The sequence below is a fragment of the Anomalospiza imberbis genome, chromosome 1 (assembly GCF_031753505.1).
Source record: "Anomalospiza imberbis isolate Cuckoo-Finch-1a 21T00152 chromosome 1, ASM3175350v1, whole genome shotgun sequence".
Taxonomy (NCBI): Eukaryota; Metazoa; Chordata; class Aves; order Passeriformes; family Viduidae; genus Anomalospiza; species Anomalospiza imberbis.
Window position 1 is genome coordinate 139,095,747 of NC_089681.1, and position 25,540 is coordinate 139,121,286.

The 25,540-nt window shown below is 38.0% G+C and overlaps 1 protein-coding gene across 6 annotated transcripts in view; it reads left to right on the top strand.

Annotated features, from left to right (window-relative positions):
• The window catches only part of CCNY (cyclin Y), a 119,976-nt gene that overhangs the window by 2,067 nt on the left and 92,369 nt on the right, over positions 1-25,540 (top strand). The window contains exon 1 of one of the 6 annotated variants that reach the window (XM_068173600.1): positions 17,891-18,051. The exons of 2 other annotated variants lie outside the window; for them this stretch is intronic. In XM_068173600.1, coding sequence (XP_068029701.1) covers positions 18,000-18,051 — 52 coding nt within the window. In that variant the 5' untranslated portion in view covers positions 17,891-17,999. Of the gene's footprint in view, positions 1-17,890; positions 18,052-25,540 lie in introns of those variants that run through there. 3 more of the 6 variants (XM_068173609.1, XM_068173637.1, XM_068173616.1) reach the window with 3 other exon arrangements.

The window sequence follows — 25,540 nt, forward strand, 5'->3', positions numbered from 1 at the left end:
GAGTCAAGGTGCATGTGTGTTCTGTCTCTCTTCTCCTTTAAACTGTGGCATGTGTCAAGTGTAGAGTTGTAATCTGTTGTTAGAACACAGAAAACACCTCATGCATTATTTATTCTTACGTTTTTGGTTTTCATCTGGGGCCATTGTCAGTGCAATGCCACAGTTTCAAATGGGCAAGCTGTCTTCAAATTTGTGAATGAACAGTTATGGGTTCCCTTTTTATGCTTTACTCTGCTCTTGGCCCTTTTTGTGGATAGAGTCTGAGAAGCAAGTTTTCACTGTGGAGACTGATGGGTAATAGATGTCTGTACATTCAAAACAACTGGACAGACTGGGATAAAACAGCTTTCTGAAGCGTGCTTTGTTGCAGGTCTGTTACCCTGGAGTCATGCTCATTGACAGTCTCTTGGTTAAAGATGATGACTGAGTATTAAATATAATAGGGTGATTCTTTGTTTCTGAAATTTTATTTTGTATTAGACTAGCTATTATGTTTTTGTTGTTAGATTGTTTGAAGTTGTATGGCATACAGACGTTTATGGATGTGACATTGGGGTAGGAAAAACCCTTCATAGTAGAGAACTCTGATGATATTTTTGCCATTTTAGAATGAAAGAACAATAGTCTGGTTATCTGTGTTGTGAAAAGAGAATGCTGGATGTTTTTTCCTTAGTGTTCCTGCGAGTCATAAGGTTTTGCAAATTGGTAGTGTTGCCAAATGTGCCCTTTTTTAAATTAAATAAATGATGACAAAGACTAATGCCCTGAAAGGAAACTTTTTTGACACTTTAAATTTATTTCTCACTGTTCTTCAAGTGAGAGCCCTTCCATCCTGCATGGGTATAGGTGTCAGTGACAGGTCTCAAAGTGCAAATTCGTGTCTCTAACAAGCATTTACTTTGTCACTGGTACTTTTAGGAACTGTAAAAATTATGTCATGCAGTGACTTGGTTACTGTGTTTTGTGGGGCAGTTGTTTTCATGCTCATATTGATGGAAATTCAGGAAACATTTTATTTTTTGAAGTGGGTAAAGCTACTTGAATAAATCAGGAACTTTTAGAACCTTTAAATCAGCTGTGGGCTCTTCTAAGCTTTTAAGAGATGTATGGTTTTCACTGTTCCAGGCCCTGTTTCTGGCAGTATGAGAGGGAGGAAAAAAAAGAGGGAAGAATATCAAATCTTAAAGGTAATTTAACTGGCAATTTTAGTACTAGTGGAACTGTTTGATGTCTGCCTGGTGTTATGGATCATGTAAGTCCTCAGTGGCTGGGCTGCCATAGCCCAGACTCCCCTGGCTCTTTACATCAGCAAGACACAATCAGAGCCAGTGGTGGTTTAACTTGGGAAAAGGCAGCATGTGCTCAGGTGTGATTCCTCTGTTTGAAGCATGATTTCTACAGTCAGCTTTTCAAGTATGGAGCTGTAGTGAGGGGGGTGAAAGGGAATATCTTACCATAAATATGATGGTGAGAAGCAGAGCTGATACCATACAATGAAACTGGCCAAAAGGCTGTTCTTGAAACAGAGACTAGATGGAGAGTTCCTAGGCTGTTTCAAGAAAGGATGGTTCTTAACGTTCAGCTTCTCCCCTTTTTTTCCCTTTGCCCCACAAAAATCAGATTTATTTTTTCCCTTCTTTGTAAACTTCTGCTAATGTCACTAGATCATGCACTGCTAGCTCAGATAATGTCCTGTGCAACTGTGCATCACTGATAAACCTTTTCAGCCCTTTCCATGATGGGTCAACGTTAATTTTTTTGCTGCTTAATGCACAAGCTCCTAAGAATTGACTGCTTTTTAAAAAGCTATTTATTTGTTCATTTATGTGGTTTTTTTTTCCTCCAGCTTCTTGGAACTGTTGTAAGATGGTCTCTGACATGGGATTAATTACTATTTGTGTATTGTATGCTGGGTTTTATAAGAATTATGAGATTTTAGCAAAATACAAGGAAGTTTTAAAATGTCTGCCCCATATACCTAATGGAATTTTGCTGAAGGGAAATACTGGTGTTTTCAAGAGCTAGGGCATGATGGGTTGCACATTGTGAAGGAACTGACCTACTTCACTAAAGTCAAGACATAAGCATTTCAGAAGCAAACTAAACATCTAGTGTGCTGCACGCAGACATTCCTGCTGAAACACAGATTGTGAAAGGATAGCCCTTCTTTAAAAACAAAGCCTATTTGGTTTACAGAAAATTCTCTTTCAAAAAATGTTCTTGTTCCTTTAGCCAGAACTCCAGCACAGAGGTGATCTATGTGTTTTTCAGTACTACTGTTTTGGTATTTGGCGTTATCTACCTAAGCATTTTTCAGAGGTAATGTATCAAGGTACTCCTGTATTCTGATGCATCAAAAAATTAAAAATACAGCCTGCTGTGGCCTACACTGGTGAACCTAGGCCTATATTGCACCTTGCTAATGATGCTTCCTGCACAGCTTTCTTTTTTCTTCTGTTATCACCCTCATCTGGTTATTCTGTCTGTGCCCTTCTTCTCCTAAGAGACACCACTGTGTCGTACAGAGCCTTCCTAAATCTCATCTTTACATTGTTCACATCAAACCAATAAATTTACACCCTGTATGAAGCCAGTATTTTCATATTTAGCTGCAGAAGCTTTCAGAGGTGCACATACTAAGACTAGTCATATCTGAATTTACCTCTGAGAATTTTTTTTAATGCACTGTCATCTGATTAATATTTTCTTTGAAAGTGAGTTGCACAGTCTTGACTGGGTAAATTGGTACTTGAAACAGAAGGACAAAACTTAAAATTATAGGTCTTGGAAAATGGAAGGACTACTGTATTTTGAGTTGTTTTGGATATTTTTGAATTTATATTTGTTTTTTTTCCCCTTGGGTTTTATAATAAGAATAATGTATGTAAAAGGAATTAAAACCTCTTCAGTGTGTGGTCATAGCTTGTTTACCTAATTTTATGTGCTTACTGAAGGTTTTTCAGACTTCCAGGGTATGTTTGCTGCATCTTCAGGCCTTACTCAGGTCAGATGATACAAAAACCAGCCCTGGTGAGACACCATACAGCAGCTTACTGACATCATGAATGCTTTTTTCTAGCTGCTCTCATATCCTGAGGCTGGAAGGGGAATAAGTGAGCAATGTCTAGCACTACCTGATGGCTGTCCTTGTCCTTGTCCTGCCAACCAGCTGCACGTCAGACATAGTCTAAATATCTTCCTTGCTTAACATCTTTGCAAGAATATGAGATACACTTTACAAAATGAAAACATATATATATAGCCTTTCTCTGAGCTTTCCATGTAGAAATGAATCAACATTACTTCTGCTTCTTTTCCATTCTTTGGACTTGGATAAATAGAACTTTTAAAATTTATTAATTTTCTGTGTGCATTCTGACATATGGATTAATCTTTTTCACTTCATCCTGCAGAATATTTAATATATGTGCCATACCTCTCTGAAATGTATGTGAAGAGCTAGTAAGCATTAATAAATCTTTTAAATCTAAGACTGTGGATGGACTAGATGGCCGATTCCAAGCAGTGTGCGTAGGTGGTGCCTTCACTGGAGTAGTTACTACTTCCTGTATCTTCTGTAAGAAGAACAAGCAGTTTGTAAGGAGTTTTATCTCCTTACAAACCAGCTTTAAAAGCAAATATTCCAGAACTGCTGAAATGGACTGTTGGGATGTTAATTTCCTTAGCTGAAACCTTTTGCAAAATTGAAAGAAGTTCAGAGATGGTTTTACTGAGCTCAATTTAAACTAGCTTTTGTTGCTGATTTTGTAAGCCCCAGTAGGAGCATCACCAACCCTTGTGCTGCTTCTGGGAGGACTGGTTTTAAATTTGGAGTGCTCACTAGCCTGAACTGGGTTGAGAAAGAACTTAGTCTTCAGGCTAAAGCTCCCGCTTCTAATCCTTAACTAGTATAGAAGCTGGCTAAAGAGCCATGGTTGGCAGTAGTGGAAAATTACTAGTTAAAAATGGTTGGAGACTTTGCACAAAATCCTTGTTTCTCCCCCCCCCCCCCCCTTTTGTTTTAATTTGTTTGTTTCCTTTCTCATCATGCTTATAACATTTTGGGCCTGCAAATTGGAAAGGATTTTTTAGGTCATTCAGCTAAGACAAAATTCTCAGATCATCAAGATTCACATTTTCCATGAACTGGTGTTAGAATCATAGAACATTCTGAGTTGGAAGGGACCCACAAGGATCATAGAGGTCCAACTCTTATTTTTTTACTTCCCCTTTATTTCTTTGGAAATGAATACTGTTTTTTTAAGTAAGGGTAATGCTGTAACCATGTTGCTGAAATACCTTTGGTATGCCATCAATAGGTGCAAAACCATGTCCTCCTCCTGTAGTTTATGGTGGTTTGAACAAAATGTATCAATTAAATCCCTGCTTTTGGTGCTGTGAGTGTCACTTTATTACTGTTTTGTTGGTGTGAAAATATTGCAGAAAACTGCAATAGTTGAATGCTCAGACATGGTTATGGAATAGAGCTAATCCCAAGATTAAAAGCAAATTTTCATCCACCTTGTTTAACATTTCCCATGCTGTTTTTTGCTGTGATTCTTAGAGGGAGAATCTGTGCTGTAATATCCTTCTCTCTGCAATAAGAAGAGTCAGCCTTCGACTACTGACACCTAATTTTCTTTTAAATAAAACTGCACCCAGCCTTAGTTTAAAAAGTTGTGTCTCAGACTTCTGGCTTGCTTATCTTTTTTTGTCTGCAAAATGATTCTTAGCTGTGGCTGAGATCCAGAAGATATCAGATGGGAAGTGAAAGTATTTACTTTCAACAATATTGAAACCAATATGAGAATGTGTTGAAAGTTTAAAAGATTGTTTCTTTGCTGTGTTGGTATTTCATTAAGAGTGGGAATGGATGAATTGTTCCTTCATCTGAAACTTGGATTGTAAGGAGACAAAACTTAAAGAAGATACAGAGTACTCCAGGGCTTTGTAAAGTCAGGCTGCGCAAAGTGACGTGATAAAAGTGCAGTGTTACTAAATGAAGATGCAAGACTTAATGGTACAGGGGTTCTTTTCTTGATTCAGGATTGAATCCAGAATTTAGAATTACTGGCATGCTTGAAATTATTTCTGTTCTGCATTTTATCCCTACACATCAGTATTCTGGGAAGTGGTGCCTTTTTGTTGCCATGTTTTTATTTATTTTATGACATCTTAAGGGACACTTCCAACTGAAAAAGATACTTATTGCCATCTTTGTTCCTAGAAAAAATACATTCATTTCAGATATTGAAAGTAGTACTGCATGGGAAGGAAACTGTGCTTGGTTAGCAAAGATATTTTCCATTGCTATCCTACACTTTTTAACTTCTACACAAGCTCTCTATGGAGGGGGTAATGTAGAATTGTCAGTAGATGAGGCTGGGTATGTGAAATGACTGGCAGTAGTTACGCTTTTCTGCTATTTATTAATAGTGCCATTTTAAAGCTAAGTATATGGTGGTTTCTTTATCCTCCTTCCTGACCTCCCTATGGAAGGACAATGCATTAGATTAGAAGATCCAAAGTTTGGGAATTGTAGCTGATCTTAACACAGCAGACCGTACTTCCCTGCTTTGACTAAAAGAAGTTTTCAGGCTGCGGTCAGTGGGCTTTACAAGCAGTAATTACATCTTTGAAGTACTTGGTGAGCTGTGTTGTGCTGTAGAGTAATGCAAGTGATCTGAAGACATTGAAGAAGGTCTTTCAGTATTTGAAATTAATTAGATCTCTTCATTCCTAGGCTCATATTAGGCGTTTTAGACCTCATCTGTTTTTCTAGTTTGAAAAAAGTTGTCTCTGTCTTACATGTGCAGTTTTCATTCAGTAAACTGTAGTCTCTACTAATTTGGTGTGGGTCTCCCCCCACTTCCTCCTCTTCAAAGAATGATGTTAGAATAACCAGTGTGAAATACAGGTTGGAAAAAGAAGAAGTTACAATTGAGAACATACAGATAATCCTAAAAGAAATTTTGGGTTCCAGACGGTTGGTTTGCTTATTACAGAACTGCAGTTTCCTGTGTGTTTGGGAGGTAGAACCACAGCTATTAGGAACTGGGATCTTAAAAATCTCTTTTTATTCCTGTTTTTGTTTTCTCTTTATTTTGGAGAACTTTGAAAGACTCATTTTGTTTTTATTAATTAAGTTTATGAAATATAGAAATGAAATCAACAGAGTTAAAATTCATAACAATAAGTCCAGTGGCAGAATATTTTGCCTAACAATTTGTAGCATTATTCTGTTTTATATGTAATTAGGGAAAAAACAGTTTCAGATTTTATTAGAAAGAATTTTATTTCTAGTTGCTGGCAAAGTTTCAGCTGCTGCTATATGAAGAATCTTAATTCTGTTCAATCTCCAAACTCAATAAAATCTGTTGAGGATGATCTTTAATGTGAAATTCTCTGCCCTATTCAATATCACTTTTAAAATAAGGATTGTAATTAACCACTTGACACAGTTGTTCATACATGTGGTTTGAAATCCTAGGGTTTCAATTTTTAAACAGTAATCAATGATTGATTTATTTGCTTTTGGAGTGATCAGTTCCTGAAAAGGGATTCTGAAATGAAGATACATGAGCTTTTTTCTGGTTAGTATTATATATCTTGTTAAAATCATGTGCAGAAGATAGTAAAATAATCATCAAGGTAAAATCCAGTTACAAAAGTGAACAGCAAGGTCTTTTGCATGTGCCTGTGCTCTGAGCTGTGTGTCAGTCCCACCTGATGCTCCATGTGAATGCACAGCTCTCAGTGGCACCTCCTTGGAGCTGGTTGTTGTGACTATTCCTGGCTGGCAGAAATCCATATGCATTTATTTAGTCAGTCAGTGGAGGCTGAAAGTGTGTGAAGAGTTTGGAAGTGCAATTGTGTTTTAAGCTTTCAAATCACACTTTGTGCAGCTAAATGTCCTCCTTTCTTCTAGGATAATTCACTTGGGGTAAGTGTCTAGAATGCTTTTTTCACAATATACAGTTACTCCCTCTGTCAGACATAGAAATTGGAATTATAATTGTATGGAGGATTTTCTGTACTTTTTCATGGGATTAGGGACAGGAAGGATTCCTGTAACTGAGATGGTCTTGGAGATCAAGTCTGTGATAAAAAGAATAAGAAGTAGGAGATATTTAACTGTTTCAGGGAGAAAAAGAAACCAATACGGCCTTTGAAAGCTAAAGGAAACAAAAAATAATTCAAAATTCCATATATAAACAGTGATGCAAATTATAAATCTAGAAACTAGTTTCCCCTGGGCAAAAATGGATATTTAAGTGAAGGGGACAGTGCTAAGTTAAATTGGACTGGAAATTAATGTTTTGTGAAAAGTAAGCTCTTGCCATTAAATCACTTTTCTTTAAAAATATTATGGTAAAGGATTATTTTTGTAACAAGTATTTGAGTCACAGTGAGTGCAATCCAAACGATGAGGTTTTATATTACTACATGAGAACCTGAACTTATATTGTACAACTGCTGTCATATTTTCACATATTTGTTTGTGGGGGTTTTTTTGGTTGCTTTTTTTTTTTTTTCTCCTTACTGCATGTTTTATTTTTTGAATATAAATTTGCAGTTCAACAGCAGTGAAATTATGTATGTATGATTGTGGTAGAAAAGGAGAAGAGAACTTCAGGAAGCACTTCTGTAGTTCTTTTGTCTCTGATTTTGTGTTGATTATCTCAAAATGGGCTCCCATGGATGTACCAATGTATTTGTTAATGTAGGGAAAAAGCAAGTGTACTCATACTGACTGTTCAGGGTGGTTGTTCAAGTGAGGAATGGTGCTGGCACTGTGGCAGCTGCCAGGCCTTGGTGCTGCAGAGAAGGCGCTGGCAGTGGCATCCCTGCACCAAGGAAGGGTTTGTACAGCATAGCCTGGCCATGGCCCCTGTGTCCCGGTGTCCTCCTGCCCGTGCGTCCCGGTGTCCTCCTGCCCGTGCGTCCCGGTGTCCTCCTGCCCCTGTGTCCCAGTGTCCTCCTGCCCTTGTGCCCGGGTGTCCTCCTGCCCGTGCGTCCCGGTGTCCTCCTGCCCGTGCGTCCCGGTGTCCTCCTGCCCGTGCGTCCCGGTGTCCTCCTGCCCGTGCGTCCCGGTGTCCTCCTGCCCCTGCGTCCCGGTGTCCTCCTGCCCCTGCGTCCCGGTGTCCTCCTGCCCCTGCGTCCCGGTGTCCTCCTGCCCCTGTGTCCCGGTGTCCTCCTGCCCCTGTGTCCCGGTGTCCTCCTGCCTCTGTGTCCCGGTGTCCTCCTGCCTCTGTGTCCCAGTGTCCTCCTGCCCTTGTGCCCGGGTGTCCTCCTGCCCTTGTGCCCGAGTGTCCTCCTGCCCCTGGAGGCCAAGGTCAGCTCAGGGCCTGCTCTGCTGCTGGGTAGCTGATGCAAACCCAGTGTGCCATTTGTCCTTGGGATATCTGTGAGCTTCAGGAAGCTCTGGGCTTTGGTAGAAGAGCAGGCTATAGTTAGGTAGCAGATTCTGCCCCCAGTTATTTTACTTTTGTGTGTGTGTGGTCTTGAATGGAAACTTTGTTCTTAAGGGCTTATATTTAACAAACCTATTGGAATATAGTATTTTTAAAGTAAGAAGTTAGTTTATTGTTTTTTGGTGTGGTGCTAGTAGAATGGTAAAAGCAGATTTGAGCTGAAAGATAAATATATTCCTTTTGGTCATTCTTCCAATGATTTTTGGTGATTCCTCCATCCTTGTTGCTTTACCAAGACTGTCTGATTTTTGTCTCCTTTCCCCTCTTCCCCTTTGTTTTATGTCACTCTGTCATAATCTGCCTTACTTGCCTCCTGCCTGTGCTCAGCCCAACCTTCTTCTACCCACACCACACAGACATCCTGTACCCATGTCTTATCTCCTCTTACTTGACCCCTTCTGTTTTGCAATTCTTTTTGAGTGATGAGAAGTGCACAACAATTTCAGTTTGTTCTAGAGCAGGGTCAGTGAAGATTCCAGGGTGGCATCATAACTGTAAGCACTGAATTCAAAGCCCTGTATTATCTTATGTCATGTTTTCACTTCAGCAATTGCTGCACATTCCTACTTTCCTCCCTCTCCTACATGTTTTACAAGCAAGCAAATAGTTCTCTTGTGTGAAGGTTAACCACAAATTGGTAAGATTTCTTTGTTTCTGCATTGTGTCTTTGGACTTCCAAGTGCATTTTAATCTCTATAATTTTCTTCATATCTTTTGGAGATGTGTGTTTTATGATGAATGTCCTGAATTACAGTTTGGGATAACAAATAAACCATGGTGCATGAGTTGTAATTCTTAAAACAGGCTGTGAAGCTGTGTAGGTTTTTTCTTTTTAAAGAGTGTGGAATGCATATACACTGCTTTCTTTTGAATAAAAAGCTGAAAAGAGAGTTAGTCAGTAGGAGTCTTAAGATCTGCATTTCATGGAAGAAATTTCCTGGTAATTACCATCTTTGTAATTGATACTCTGCCCATTATTCAATGTGTCCAGCTGTATGTAAATCTTCTCTAACCATGTGTTTTTGCATTTCTTTCCTCATGCAAATGAAGAACCTTCTTGGTTTCTATTAGGGGACTCAAATCTGACTGATTTGGCGTGTCCTAATTGAAAGGGTCTCTTTCTGGAAAAGGTTTTCCTTCTATTGAAGGAGTGGGAATGTGCTCGAGCTCAGCATTGCCCAGTGGGATTGGTGGCTGGCCTCTTCTAGCCAGGGCTACTTGGCAGACCAGGTGGCACCCTGAGGGGCTGGCAGGGCAGGAAGGGCAGTTGTGCTGTCACTGTGGGTTCCTGGAGCCCAGCCCCGTCCTGTCCTGCCAGGTAGTGGTAGGACCATGTCTGGTACTCTTCCTTCTCTTGGTTTTGTTAGTCTGGGCTCTTGGCCATATGAAGGTTTTTGTTTGTAGGTCAGAAGAGCTCTCTGTCCCTGTTGGCTACTTCTAGAAAGTGTTTTGCAGAAGGCTGCTGACATGGTCATGAGTGCTTGCTGTGCTCCCCTTGCTGGCCATGCCATCGTCGCCACCTTCACACTGGTGATGCAGTGCTAATCAAAGCTGGGAGGAATGTCACATGCTAAGTCAGCACACTGTCAAATGTGGCTGTAACTGTATAACTTGTCTTATTTATGCAACAAAAAATATATTTTACTGCTACTAGATTTCATGAGAACGTGCTGACTTTTTTGAGCCATTTTCAGTTCTTACAGGGTGTGGTATTCACATTCTCTGAGCAGAGACATGATTCTTTCTCCCAGGATTTTTCCTGGGAAGCTGTCTGACGCAGTGAGAAAGCTCAGAGAAAGAAGAAAACAATTCTTATCTCTACTGGCTGCTCCTGTTGTTTGGCACATGTGGAATGTGTTATGGAGATTGTTTACTGAAGAGTGCTTTGTTAATTGGACACTGGTGATGGTTGTTTGGATTGATTGGCCAGTTGGGTCAAAGCTGTGTCATGACTGTCTAGAGACAGTCACGGGTTTTTCTTTAGTATCTTTTTAGTATGGTATAGTTCCAGTATAGCATATATTAATGTAATATAATTTAGCTTAATGAAAGCAATTTGTTCAGCCTTCTGCAATATGGAGTCAGAGCATGTTATTCCCCCTTCAAGGGTCACTGCTTCGGTAACAGGGAGGTTTTAATCCTGGTTTTCATTGAGGTAAAACAGTTTTGATGGAGGAATACCAGAAATAAGCTGTTACAGGTAACTATCAAATGGGGGGTGGGATAATTCACAATGAAAATGCTTTGGCAGGGGTGCAGCAGTATATAATTAAGTGTGAAGCTTCAGTTCAGCAGTGCGTGTAAGCTGTATACTCAAGTGCACTGCTGGCTGTAAAACACATTTGCAATGATACTAAAACATCACAGCTTATTGTTATCAAACAGTCAATTCCTATGGTAAATTTTCTAACCAGGGCCCATGTGAGACTAAGTCTTGTTGAAGTAATTCAGAACATGGAACTTGCTCTTGCAAGACTCTTAGTATTCAGCAAGGCAGTTGTTGAAAGAGGGTATAGCATCTGATTTCTCAATAGTCCTATTAGCTTCCTATTGCTTGCTGCAGTTCTCTTTCCTCAAAGAGAAACTAAGGTACTTTTTTCTTTGTATCTGATAGAAAATAATATGCATAATTCATTCAAGTATGCACTGATAAAACTTTATTATTGATGTCTTCTAGAGAGTTGGTAATTGTTACCTGGAAAATAAATTTTACCCAGGAACCTGATTGATCTCTGGAAAGATCTCTGTGGCATCTTTCAAGTAAGATTTGACAATATTTACTTATTGTTTGGAGAGAAACCTAAGACTTGGTTTGAAAAAGCAGTTTTATGCCATTGCTAAGTGGCATTACTTGTCTGTCTTGCTGTTTGGGTCTGGTGGTCTTTTTTTCTCGCTCTAAATTTTTCTTGCATCCTTTTCTTTTGTCTTCTGTTTATCCCTTTTTGGCAGAGTTTATTGTTTTGCCACACATAAGCCTTCTTATCAGAGCAAGCTAAAGTTATTATCCAGGACTCAGTCATGATAGCATTTTTTGGTGCCGTAACTAAACTCGGGATGAATGTATTTTTTAATAGAATTTAAAATAAATGGGAGGAAAAAGTCAGAGTTTCCTTGGTAATATATAGCAGCTATGACCAGGCACATGCCTTTGTGTTTTAAATAAATAGCTAGTATATTGGTAGTTAGCATTAATTGTTTCTATTAGCTTCATTCCTTTGATTAAAAGGGATCATTGTCATCTCCATGGTGGTACATTGACCTAGTAAACAATGGAGAATCAGAAATTACTTGCAAATGAAGGTTGTTGTGATGAACAACACTTTGTGTTCATGCTTGTACTTACTAGTTTAATATATTGATGATGGGTAACTTACTTGTTTTCAAGCTGAGACAGCAGTAAGAAATGTCCTTGGCTCTCTATTTATCAGAAAAATGAAAATAAAAAACCCTAAAAGGATTGGTCATATGAACAAAGAAAGCTGAAAACTATTTGAATATTAAATAATTTGCAAATACTGTGCCTGACTCTTGGGAACAGAATTTATTTTTAAGTTAATATATATCCTCTTCCCCTTAATGGAAATTCTTTTATTTCCCTGATATTAAATATTTTTTAAAGACAATATCTTGATGCTGCTTGCTAGAATTAAAAATATAATTTGGCATCTTTCAAGCAAAGCAATCTCCATGTCAACGAGTAATATTTGTGAGAGAATGAAAAGCACTTAAAAGATGCTAGAAGACTTACAGTGGGTGGGGAAATAATTGCTTTATTCACTGGAACTGCAGACTATAGTAGAAGTTACAGCATCCCTAATTTACTTGTTCCAATATCTTTCTCAGACAATTTAGTAGATTCATGTTCAGGAAAATTTGTCTCTTTATTTTCCAAGGTGATGTATCAAGGAAGCTCTTGAAGTTAGATCTGAGGTTTGGCAGTTCCTTCATGGTGTGGAATTGTTCAGAGGCCTGCAAAAAGAGAAATTGAGAGATTTTCTGCCAGTTTAGACCAAAGAAGAAGTTAATCCAGTTCTTGTAGTAAAATTGTTTCCTTGAAAATAAAATAATGCTGTAAGATTTGCAATAGATTTTGGTTTAATTGTGGGGTTATTTGGATTTTTTTTTTGTGTGCGGGTACATATGTTAACATGTATTTATGTACATTTATATAAAACCCCTCACAACTAAAACATTTTGGTAAATAAAATTGAGGGTTCTATGTGAATATAGGAACTCTAGGGACATAGATTCCTGCTAGGATGGTGTAAATTAAATAGAGCTGATAACAGCCAAAGCCTTAGTTTGCTAATTCCTTTACAACTTTCTTGTTTGCAGTCAAAACCAAGGTATCCTTTTGGGGTTTGGTCCTTAGTTCCTGGCTCATATAGGAGTTCTTCATTCCCACCAGTCCTGGCTGAAAATACCTTCTTCTGTGCTGACTGTTAAGATGTGAAGGACACACACTCAGAGTGCCTTATGGGACCTGCAAGGTGAACAGCATGTGGTGGGCTCACTTGGCTGGGATGTAGCCAAGACGAGATCAGCAACTTTGGTCTTCCTTTGAAGATTAAGTTGGCATTAAATTATACACTTGACTTGCTGTTTTCTTTTAGAGTGAAGTTCAGTTCATCTCTACTTGGAGTTTGATTTATAGCTGTTTTGATAATATGTACAACCTTGAGCTGTGGAAAAAATCCTTTCCACCTTTTCAACCACCTGGGTTTTAGCAAAGGACAGATTTTTACTATCTCAAATATTTTCTCAGTGAAAGTATATTTAACAGGTAGCTGACCAACTGGTCTCCTGTCTCCCTCCCTGTCTTCAGACTAAGTGTCCATTCCTGCCTCTGTCATTTATTGATGAGTATTTGCTATGTGTATATTATGCTAAGATACTAAATGAGACTAACTTTTAGAAAGTCAAACCTCTTGATTATTCGATAAAGTTAAAAAACAAATGCAGAATAAGCCTTCATTAAATTTTATTTCCTTCCAAAAAGTGCCTTACATACTTGTCTTCAAGTGTTGTGTTCACATATAGGAGAGAATTTGAGAAATCCCAGTTGGCCAAGACAATGTCTCTGACAGCAGCAGCTGCTCAGAGGAAGTGCATGGGACCATCTGCACTGTGCTGTATTAGAAGCTTTACAGAACTGGAGAATACCTGTAAACATTTAAGACAGAGGCAAGAATTACAACTCTCTTTAGATGTGACTCTTTTTTTTAAAGGGAAGATAGCACTAGCCTTAAAAAAATAAAAACAGTTCCTTGTTTATAGACCTCTGTATTAGATTTGGATTGCTTCTGGTACAGGAAAGTTAGTTTGTCTGTGGGATTGTTTTGGAATGCCTGTATTTCCCAGGCAGAAGGGCATGTGCTGGAGTCCTACAGAACTGTGCTGTTGTGTGAGCAGCAGGCATCCTTACGTATCTGCCACTTTAGTTTTGTGAGGCCTAGGCTACCTTGATGGTCTAGGAGCACACAGTGACAAGTTTTCAGAGTTAACTAGGATGCTAAAACGTACTAATTATTTTTTGTTTACTTAAATTTGTGCTATAAAAAAATTATATGTTTTCTAAGGACATCCAAATCAAGTTGAATTTTCAGTGTGAAATATGATTTTAGTGCTTGTGCTGCACAGTTGCATGGCCATAAAGGCTGATGTTTGATTTGGACTTAAAGGTAGGAGCAAGGGGGCATGTTTCTCAGTCAGCTATGGAACTAGGACAGGCTTTCTAAAACTCAGTAATTACTGTGTATTCTAGCCTTAGCCTCCTGATTTCTGAAGGAGCTGTACACAGACTTATGGTTTCTTTAGGTCTCAACTTTTTTTGCATAGAATGCTGGGAGTGATTTGAGTATTGCATGTCCTATAATTACACTTTGGTAGGAATGCAGTGGAGTCATCAGCTGCTGCTTCACTGTCTGGTTTTCCTTGCCTAAGCAGTGTGTGAAGGGGAAAAGAAACTGGAAACATGAAAATTCTGTTAACAGTTACAGTTTTGCTGCTCTGTGTATTGGGGAGCATTGTTAGCATACACTAAAAAGAAAACTGGATTTATGTTGGGAAATACGTTGCTACTGGTTAAGAGGAAGCATTTTCTTCCAGAATATAAGAGGAAGCATTTTCTTCCAGAATATACTGCACTTGGTTATATAGGTTAGTAATTGCAAGAATTACATACTTGAATGGTAATTAAAAGTCAGAAGTTCAACTAAAGTTGAGGACTAGCCACTGAGTTGTGTTATCAAGTCTGATGATGCCTTAAACAATAGATTGAGAGGAAAAAAATTCTATCAGTCCTCCTCCCCTCCCCCACCCCCGAATTCCATACTGCATTTTTTCACAAGATAGATATTCAAGGAGGAAGCAATATTGCAATTTGAAACCACAGTCAAGTGCTCATGCATTTGTGGTGTTACTGTTTCAGTTCCCCTTCATTTCCAATGAATAGAAAAAACTCCTGAAAGATTGTATTTCACAGAAGATTAGTGTCCAGAATATTCACTTTATGATAGTCAACAGGTGACATTCTACACCTTAATTTTTATGGATTTTATCTAAAGCCTATCCAGAACACTGATTAAGAAAATATTTTTACCATTGCAATTTTGGTGCAGTTAAATAGAAAAGATTTAAATTTTGTACGTCTGTTTGCATATCTTGATTTGAAACCTAATGAGGAACCCATTAGATAAAACCCATAAAATGTAGGTATCAGTATTTTCAAACTGTCCCTTACCCAGTTCATTTTCTGAGGTGTGAAATCTTGTCCATTTTTAATCTGTCCTGCTACCATTTAAAAGCTGTTTCCAGTCATTCCTGAAATTCCAAGAAAGTCTCTATATTGTCTGATGCTTGAAAAGTCTGGATATAAAAGTAAATAGACAGAAGGTGGTATTATTCTGTGATCTGTTATTGCTGTTATCTATTTGTAGTCACCACCTGTGACTTCACTGATGTCTCAGATGCTCACTTCTGTTTGTTTCCTAAATGTAAATGTTTTAAAACATGTAATAACGAATTGTTTGGCTTTTTGCCCTTTCTTCTATCTAGAGATAAGAGAGAACCCACTGATAAGTACCTCCAGTGCAGGTGTACAGTGTGACATGGGGTATTATCCATGGAAAATGGGCATTTCAGCAGTGTCCCTGCCCAGGGCTGTTCTCTGGGGTGGATTCTCTGTCTTCCTTTCATCAGATGTGTTTAGCAGTGGCAGCTGTGTTGGGGACAAGGTACAGCAGTACATGTTGTGTTTCTGCCTGGAAGTGGCTATATTTAATTGACGGACAAACAGTCAGAGTCCGCTATTGGCAGTAGTCCTATTATTGTTTTTTTAACTAGAAATTGTTCAGTGATAAGCATTGAAATTCCAGTGAGGCAGATGGAAAGGCAGCAGAAAGCTTTTAGATTTAACAAAATCAAAGTCTTTGCTTTGGCAAGACTCAGTTCTTTTTTCTGTTTTAACTTTGTCATTAAGGAGGGGAAGAATGTTGCTCTAGTTAAAGAAATTAATTGCAAACAGGTGTTAATGTTGTTAATTCTGGTTTGTGTTGATCCTTTCAGCTGTATCTGCTAACAAAGCTAGCTTCTCTGTGAGACTGCTCTCCTGTCATTTTGATGAGATTAAGTTATCTCTTTGATTATTAGTATGTAATTCCAGTTTTAATTGTATTGCTCTTGAAATATTATTGATGTATTCATCATAGATTTTCATGCTTAAAAGAAAAAGTTCTGTTACTCATGAACACTGCTTGTTTTCTATTTCAGCTGGACTGCCTTACCTCATTCTGACTGCTGTGTAGAAAGCCCCATAGACTACTAAAGAATTGTCAGCTTTCTAGATGACTGTTCTTATTTCTACCTTGTTCTGAATAGTTAAAATATTCTGGTTTTGAAATTAATATATTTCCAGAAGCTTCTTGTTGCAATTGAAATCCTATTAATTTGCTTCCAGTGTTTTCCATGTCAAGTGATCCTTTATAGTCCTCTTGATTATGTACTTTCAGTTTCTTTTCTCTATTGCTGTGAGGAAAATGTCCTTTTGCATAAGGTAATTTCACAACGTGATGCTGTGCTCATTCTTACCTTAATAAAATACATAATCCTTCTAGTAACAATGACGATCCCTACATATTCCTGCTTGTGTATATTCTTAAAATAATGGAGAATGGTTTGGGAGTTTTGGTCATTTATACACTGCAGGATATTGAGAACTAAAGGATGCATTTAAATACAGCAAGAGGCCAAAAATATGGTTGTAGGGATTCTAAGCAGATACAGTGTCTCTGTCCCTCCCTGTTTCTGTATTACCATTGCTTATTAAATGGTTGATATAGGAAGTTAACATGGATGAATATTTTGAAAATAGATGCATCACCTTGAAATGTAAATGTGCTAGGAAGTGAGACCAACAATGTTTAGTTAATGTTTCTTAAACTGATCTAAACTAAGAAATAGATATTTTATTGTAATTTTGCTTTAGGAATTGATGCCTATTCATGCAATTTAACTTTTGTCACAAATATGCATCTGCTGGTTTTCTTTACCATAAATGTGATGTGATTAGTTATCTGAAATGAAAAGTTATATAAATAATTTAATTATATTCCCAAAATCTCCCTGGAAGGAGTGCAAGAACAATGGCAGTCTGCATTGTGTACAAAAGTTAGAGAAAACCTGCTGTGCTTATTATTCTGTTTAAGTAACTTGCTGGGACAGCACTGTGAAATCAAGATACAGGAACCCAATCTTTGAAACCTCTGTTACAGCGTTTAAGTGTGTGAAAGATTTGACTGGGTTATTTTCTTGTCCTCTTTGAAGAAAGTAAATGATTCAGTAGGCTTCAAGCATATGATTGAATGGCCTTTTTTTCCCAGGGAATTTGAGATATGTTATTTTTAGGAGAACACCAAATCGCATCTGTATGCCTTAGCATTTAAATGTTTAAAATACTAGTTTTGTATTGGTTAACAAAATTGCTGGAAACTGCTTTTTTATCACAAAGAACTGGAGCTTCTTTTTTTAAGGTTGCTTTAGCCTGTTGCTGGATTCTGTAATGTGGAGGTTGTTCCTTTTCTAGCTAAACTGAAGTCAGAATGGAATTGCAGTCTGCTGAGAGCAAAACAGCTTCAGGGTTAGCCCTGGTCCCTGTGGGCACATTGATCCCTGGGAAGGGAGTGTCTGTGTGTGTTCTGTCTCGTTCTAATCTTTGCTTCTTCAGTGGAGAAACATAACTGCTAGGTAATTAAGTTATTTTTTGACAGATTGTTTTCCTTCACTGGATTAATTTATTTACATATTTTAAACATTCTAAAGTCTCGAAAGTCCCAAATTCTGATGCTAATTCCAGCTAAAGCTGTGACACCTGTGCTCATTTATCTCAACCATGCAATCCCTTTTAAGGGCTTGAATTTTCCTTTCTCATCTGCCAGCTCAGATCACAGTGTCTCCTTTCAAAGCCACTCATGTGTGCTCTGAAGTTGAACACTGATATCATCTGGGGCTGTGGCAGGCTGGAGCCCCATGGGTTTTATCTCTGTCTGCCATAATGTGCCTATAGTAGGCAAAATTTCTGGTATGATCATAATTTATTTGCATTCTGAAAAGACTGTGTCAGTTGGTTTATTTCTAGGACACAGTTAACCAACAGGTAACCAATAGAAAACTATAATATTAAAATGTTTCTTGTGCAGTTGGTACAAGGCTGCCATGTGAATACCAGCCTTCAGAAATGTGGGAAGGACTTCAAATTTTACAACATATGGGAATTTGGGAAATGACTGTACTGTTTATCAAGCAGTAGTACTGTGGGACATAAAATGTACAGCGTGCTTTGATTCTAACTTGGGGAATGCTTGTAAATTGTATATTTGTTTCCAGAGTTTTATATAAATGAGACAGTGAGCTTGAAATCTGCTGCTTCACGAAGAATTCCCTGCCTCAAAGCAGAAATGCAGCAAAATTGCATCCTCTGTGTTACTCCCGCTTCTTGGAGATTTAATTTAAGGGTCTTTCAGTCTCTAGAAATATTAATTATCAAAGCTGTCTTTCAGATCTTGGCATAATTATATGGGGATTCCGGCATGCTTTAAGAGAGAAATTGGATAGTCTTTCCTTCCTTTGCTGTTGAAAGCTCCTTTATGTTTTGTCTGTGGAGTCACTGTGTCACTGTTGCAGGAAAAGGGCAATTAGGCTGGGTTTTTTACCACTATGAATTGAGTTATTGCTTCTTCCCTTTGGGAATCAGTTGGGGATGAGCTTGAAATGGAGCTACTATGAAGCTCCAACTGTAGGGCTTCCCATATCTGAGTCTTTATCATAAGAGAATTGGGTAGGTTCTAAAGTTCCTGTAAAGCAAGAACAAATCCTAACCCAGTTATGTCTCTTCAGAAAGGTGAATGGATGACTACTAGAGGCTGTATTTTATAGTGGCTGTATTTAATTTTGCATAACAGCAGTCTTGACAGTCAGAGGGTGAATAAATTGTTTGAAACAGACATACAGCTTTGAGATAGCAAGGAATTGCAGTGTCCTGTCTAGAGGCAAAAGTAGATATTAACCATTAAAATATACAGCAGATATAATAACCAATGTATTAAAAACTCTTAAAACATTATATTGAGTTTGAGTATCTTAAACCTTTTTTGTTTATTTGTTTGTGTTTTTGGTTTTTTTTTCTGTTGTGGGACTTGTGAAAACAGAAGGATTCCAAAACCTTCGTATGTACCTGGATTCTGAATTAGCACCAGCATATGCCTCTTCTAAAGAGAAGATGTGGTTTGCATTTGTTTATATATTTTTGTCTTCCATGTGTTAGAAATATTTTCAGAGGCCTTTCCCAAAGCTATATAACACCTGCAATTTTTTTTACCCAGAACCATCAATACATTGTTAAACATAAGCAGCCAGCTGAGTTTTTGGTTTCTGTAATTTCCAGTCTGATTTGTGGGGTTATTTCATACATACTTGTTTAGTTCTGAGATAATTCAGGAACAGATCCCCATTAGTGTTTCAGTTTCAACATCAGTAAATTTTTTAATGGTTTGATTGACCATTCATATATTATGGTATGTCACACACTGAGAGGGCTTAAGTATTAAATATTAATAATAATAATAATAATAACTTTTTTTTCCCCATTCTGTCTTCTGAAAACAGGAGTACACTATAATTGGACTTCAGAAGTCATCTGGTAGAGGACTCTGCATAGCTTATTCTTTAAATTTGACAAGGTTGTTGTAATTTTTAAGACTGAGCAATTTGCAGCTAGGAACTGTTTCCCATAGGATGGAAGGAAAGGGATCCAAATTCATACTTTTTGTTGAATTGATGTTTTCTACGTGTTTTTATGACTGAGGAAGAATAATTTTAACTTGCTTTCTCTTTGCAGAAATGCCTATCTTCTTTCTGTAAATTAGTTTAGCATTTTACCAGGTGACTTTGAATAGGCTTCCTCCTTCTCTCCCTGTCCTCAAATAGCTCCTCTTCCAAGTTTGGTGCATTTTAGCTTCATTTTTGCTATCAAGGTTTGTAAGTATTATTTATTTCAGTGCTAAAGGGACAGTACTTGCTGGTCATGCTTCCCCTTGGCTGAGCGCTTTGTGATGGGAAAGAAAACCTTCATGTCTTTGCCTGGCTCATCCAATGTGGACCCATGGCCTGAGCAAGCCAATATTCTTCTCCTTTTTCTTAGGGATGTGCTCAGTGCTGATGCAAGCCTTGTGGGCTTCTATTATGGGCTAACATTTGGTAACATCCTGAGGATATATGGGTGGCCAATGGCATGTTACAGACATGTGGAAGGTTGTCAATTAATTGTGTGTTCATAGGGGAAAGTGTCTTGTAAGAGAGAGGATGTTTGCTGAAGAAGTGTTTGTCTGGAGAGCTCCCTTGTTTCAGCAGATTGGTTCAGATGTCCGACCATTTTTTCCTGCAAATGGTCACCCTTCCCAGTGTTTGCTCTTTCATCTGTAGAAGTTTGTTTTTCTTTTGGGTTGAAATAAACCAAGTGTTGATTTGGCTCTGGCTATCTTTTAATTGCAAGTTTTTTTGAGTTTGAGTCTCTCCTTTGTTTTCTGTATGCAATTTCAGCAATAGTGTGATGTTGGAGGAAAAAGACAAAAAAATATAACATTGCTTGCATTTTTTGTCTCTTATCGCTTAGTTCTCTGGTTGAACTCACTGTTGATGGTGGATCAAGAACTTTTACCTTCTTTGTCAGGGTAACTTGACAAAACAGAGGAATAGAAATGAATGAACTAAGATTTACCATTTTCTAGTATGGTAAAGTTGAAAACAAAGGAGGAATACATTTGTACTAGGAGGTGGAAGTGAAGGACTTAACCTTACATCATCTCTAGGGATGTATTTTACTGATAAGAAATGAGGTATGCCTGTAGCTCGAGGGCCGTATATAACATAATTAAACATACATACATATTTCAGTGGATGCCAACTAGTGGAAACCTCTGTCAGACAACATCAGAAGCAGAATGCTGAATGTACTGTGTAATACATTAAGCAGAGATTTCTGTTTCTTCTTGGTCATAGCTGAACAAATCTTAGGTATAGTTCTGGTTCAAGCGTGGCTCCACTGCATGCAGACATTCTCCCATGAGCCAACTACATTTTATTTTTTGTGGTTAAACCACAAAGTGTGTGGTAAACGGAACTATTTATCTTGGTTTCCTTCATACTTATGGAAATGTACAATGAGGATTTTACTACGTAAAAAGGAGATTGCAAATTAAGAGGTGTGTGATTCCCTAAACCTTTCCTGTTCTCCTCAAATAGGAAGCATTTTGTAGGGTTATGTTTAAATCCTATCTGAAAAGTAAAAATAAACCCATGCAAACGTCAATGTCTCCTGCCCCATCTGGAGTGGGAAAATGGAACAAATTTGAAGTCTTGTTGTTTATCATCTGTCTGAGACTGAAAGAAGGATTGTTAAGAGGGAGTCACAGCCCAGTACATAGTCACAGAGATAATGACAAGATTTCATAGCTGGTTGAAAATAATTTTCCATTTGACAGGATTTTTGGTATTTACTCTTAATTCCTGCTGCTTTCCCGTATGTAGTTTAACTGAAGTGGTGTTAATTATGATGCTAGATCATGAACATCCTGCAGGCAATGGGATGGTTGTTCTCTGTTCCTTAAACTAGCACAAACGGAGACTTCTCCAGCTTTTGGCTGTGCTGTGAAGTTGCCAATGCTTTAATTTTCCTCCTGCCTATGTCGTTCAGAGAAACACAGTTTTTTCTCACATGTCCTACTGGGAAGTCAGCCGGTCCAGATTAAATGAGGTGAGTTTTGGCCATGTGTGGACTTGGGCTTTTGACTTGCACCGAGATCACACGCATTTTACTTTAGACTTGCAAGTAAACTCTCACATATCTTTCAACCCATACAGCTCCCACCATACGGATCAATAACCTTGTGTTTTTTGATTATTAGGTTAATTCAGAGGAGCTAGTTTCAATAGTTTTTCTCTTTCAAATGACTGTATTTCTGTATTTAGGGTTGCATACTGAATACTAACATACTGTAATATCACAGACTGTTCTTCAAGCCTGAAGGTACTTTTCTAACATTTACTTTGGTATACTTAATATTTGGGGTTAGTAATTCAAGGTTACATCAGGGGAGGTTGATGCTCCTTAATGACATCTTTCTTTTTATTCCTCTGTGGCAAATATGGCGAGTACAGAGTGTTCGTATCGTACAAGAGAGTAGAAAACATGTTACATATATATGATGAATGGTTTGATTTAGTTTTTTCCACCAATCTTCCATCTTTTCCTTCTGGTTTTAGTCCTTCTTCTCTGTAGTTTCTGTTGTTGTCAGATCCTGTATTTGCTTTTAGTATTGCTTTTGCTTGTGTATGAGGGAAGCCAGTTGGGTATTTCTTAATAAAAACAGATTCATGCTTCAAGGCCGGGTGCTTGAAATTAATCTCTTAAATTAAAGGAGCCCAATTCTTAATGTGTGTGCTGAGTGTATATAATTTCTGTGGAAATTGTATATGACCAGTATTCTGTCCCTCTTTGATTTAGGATATTAATCTTAGCGAAGTGTTCAACTTTGAAACAACTCGTTACGTTTATGTTTTAATAATATTGAATGGCAAACGCATTTTGTTGTTATTTTTAAAAGGCATAAATATGGCAAAAGCAAAGCTTTTAAGCAATTTAAAATTCTCTGTCATGAGGCTTTCAGTCATTTGCCTTACTTTACCTAGCTTTGATAACCAATCTCTGGGGTGTTTGGCAGAATTTGCTTAAATGGTAGTGTGCAGCAGGAGCAATATGTGTAAACTGTTAAAAATGGATAATTTGCAGACTAAGGCAGGAAAGCACAGAATGGGACCAGGATGTCACCTTCTGTTCTTAGTTTGCTCTTTTTGTGTGTCAGGCAGGTGGCTGGCAATGTCTTTGGTAAGTGGTCTGCCCTCAAGATTGCAACATAAATAACTCCATTAAGACAAAAGGAGGAATAGAATTACAGCATCTTCCGTCTATTCACAGTAACGTAATTTGGCTGTTACAGTTCTTTCTTAGTGTACAGTCTAGGAAAGTCTCCTAATGCCCTCTGCAGCCTGGGAATTTTATCTCCTGTCCTTTCTCATAGATTAATGGAAATGGGCTTTCCAAGAGCTGTGAAACAGATGTGAAAATTGCAGCAGAGAGCAGTGACAAACTCTGCCTTCTCTGTTTCTTGTTATCATTGGATCTCAGCATGGTTTCAAAGCAGGATGAAAGGAGCCACATCAATATAGCAATTCCTTTTGCTTGTGGTGGATGTTTATTTTAAGTGTTGGTTCAGAATATTTTTGGTACATTCAGAAATCTGTCTGTTAGAACAGCAGGAGAGATTTGGTTTGGGTACGTAGCTGCAGTGTGCTAGGGAGTCTCGTGCCTTACTATTGCTAAGGTGCATGGTAGTGTGTAAGAAATCAAAATGCTGTCTGCAGTTCTCCAGCTTTCCTTTCTCCTTGGCTCTGGAAATTAAAAAAAAAAAAAGTTTTGGAAGCTTAAAAAAATTACTTAGTTCTTAATTAGCTTACATTTTTAATGTTTATTAAAAGCTGTCATAGAATTCCTCCCCCCCCCTCCCCCCAAAGATGTAGAGCTCAGATCTTAAGGAATTTCTTAGTCTGGGAGTTTGCAGTTTGGAAAATGTGCAAAGGTAAAAACTGGTGCCAGTTTTGTTACTGTTAGAGAATGTTTTTTCCCTACAACTTCTGCAGTCTAGTCTGTTCTGTACATATTATTCTGAAGCTAATGTTTTTAGGGCTTGGGAAAGAGGAAGATACCACCATAGAAAGACTGTGAAATGAAAACAGGCTTAGAAAATATTCATAAAATGTGTTCTGTTGTGAATAGCCTGAATTTGTATAGTGCCTTGATTCATAGAACATCTACACATATGGTGCAGTTATGGACTAGGTAAATGAAAGGTGTTTTTATCCTCAGTGTCAATATTCAGCATCTTGTTTCTCTTTAGTATCAGAATGGGTGAGTTGTTACACTGAAAGTGTAGCTAAATTGAGCATTCCTGCAGCTGCTCAGTTGTTTCATTATGTTCTAGCCAAAGGCAATTCCATTGCAATTTTATTTCTTTGCCATGACTTTGTTCATACTTAAAATATTTTCCATTATTTTAAATTATGATGTAAGATTTTCTGAGCCTGTATGGCTTTTTTTTTTTTTTTTTTTGGCATTTGTATCAGTCTGAGCAGGCAAGGGCTCTTAAGGAGTGTTACGTTCAATGGAGATTAGATTGACGTTAATTTACCAAGAAGAAAAAAAAATTTACCAAGAAGAATTTACCACCCATGCTTACTCTTTTGGCCTTTAACTGAAAGAGAACCATGCTACTAATATATTTGCAAAAGTTTTCAGACAGCCTGCAGATAAATATTGGATGATTGAACAGGTTGTTACTTGTGTCACGGATGTCAGTGGCTGTGCCCCTGTATTGACAGTGAGGCATGTGCCTCGTTTCTCCAAATAAAATAAAATATCAAATTGAATTTACAGTATAAATGATTGTTTATATCCATTACTTGATTTTTTTCTAAAAATTAGTTTTTAAATTCCTGCCTTAAGAAAAAAGATTTGAACCCATGTGGCACAGTGAAATAGGTCAGTGGCAAATGCATGGGAAGAAAGCTAAAAATGTCTCATTGCTGTCTTGCTGTTGTATTTCTGGAATTTTGAAGTCACTCCTGCTTAGTCTTCCCTCCATGGGGTTTCACATGGAGATGCTTCAGCAATTCACCGATGCTATGCAAATTTGTTCAAGTATTTTGAGGTACTTTTCCTTCAGGCATCCCATACTGTGTGGCAGGTTCCAATGTTTTGAGACTGTAGGAAGTCTCCCCACCAGTTTAGTGGTCAAAAAAATCTATGTTGTCCCCAGGTACACTTCTCTAACATGCAGTTACAATTATAATACAGGAAAGTACTTCTAAATTCACACTCTCGGATGGAGAAAGATTTTGTGGAAACACTGTTTTCAGGTCAGTCCAGAGAATTTTACATTGCTCAGATAAAATTATTTATTCCAGTACTGGGCAAATCCAAGCATGTATTCTCATATATAAATATATATATATATTTTTTATTTCTTATAGCAAACTTAAACTGATGAAAGTGTTTACTCTTAAAGTATAAAGACATTTAACTTCAATTTGAAGACTGTAGTGAGTTGACCTTGGCTGGATGCCAGACACCCACCAAAGCCTCTCTGTCACTCTCCTCTGCAGCTGGACTGGGGAGAGAAAATATAACAAAGGGTTTGTTGCTTGAGATAAGGGCAGAGAGAGGTCACTCACTGCCATCATGGGCAAAACAGGCTAGAATTAGAGATATTAATTGAATTTACTATTAACAAAATCATAGCAGGACACTGAAAAGTATAAACAGACCTTAAGAACACCTTCCCCCCTCTCCTCCCTCCTTCCCAGCTCTACTGTCTCTGCTCAGGGAGATGGGAATGGGGGCTATGGTCAGTTCATCACATGTTTCTCAGGCTGCTCAGGGAGAGGAGCCCTTCCCCTGC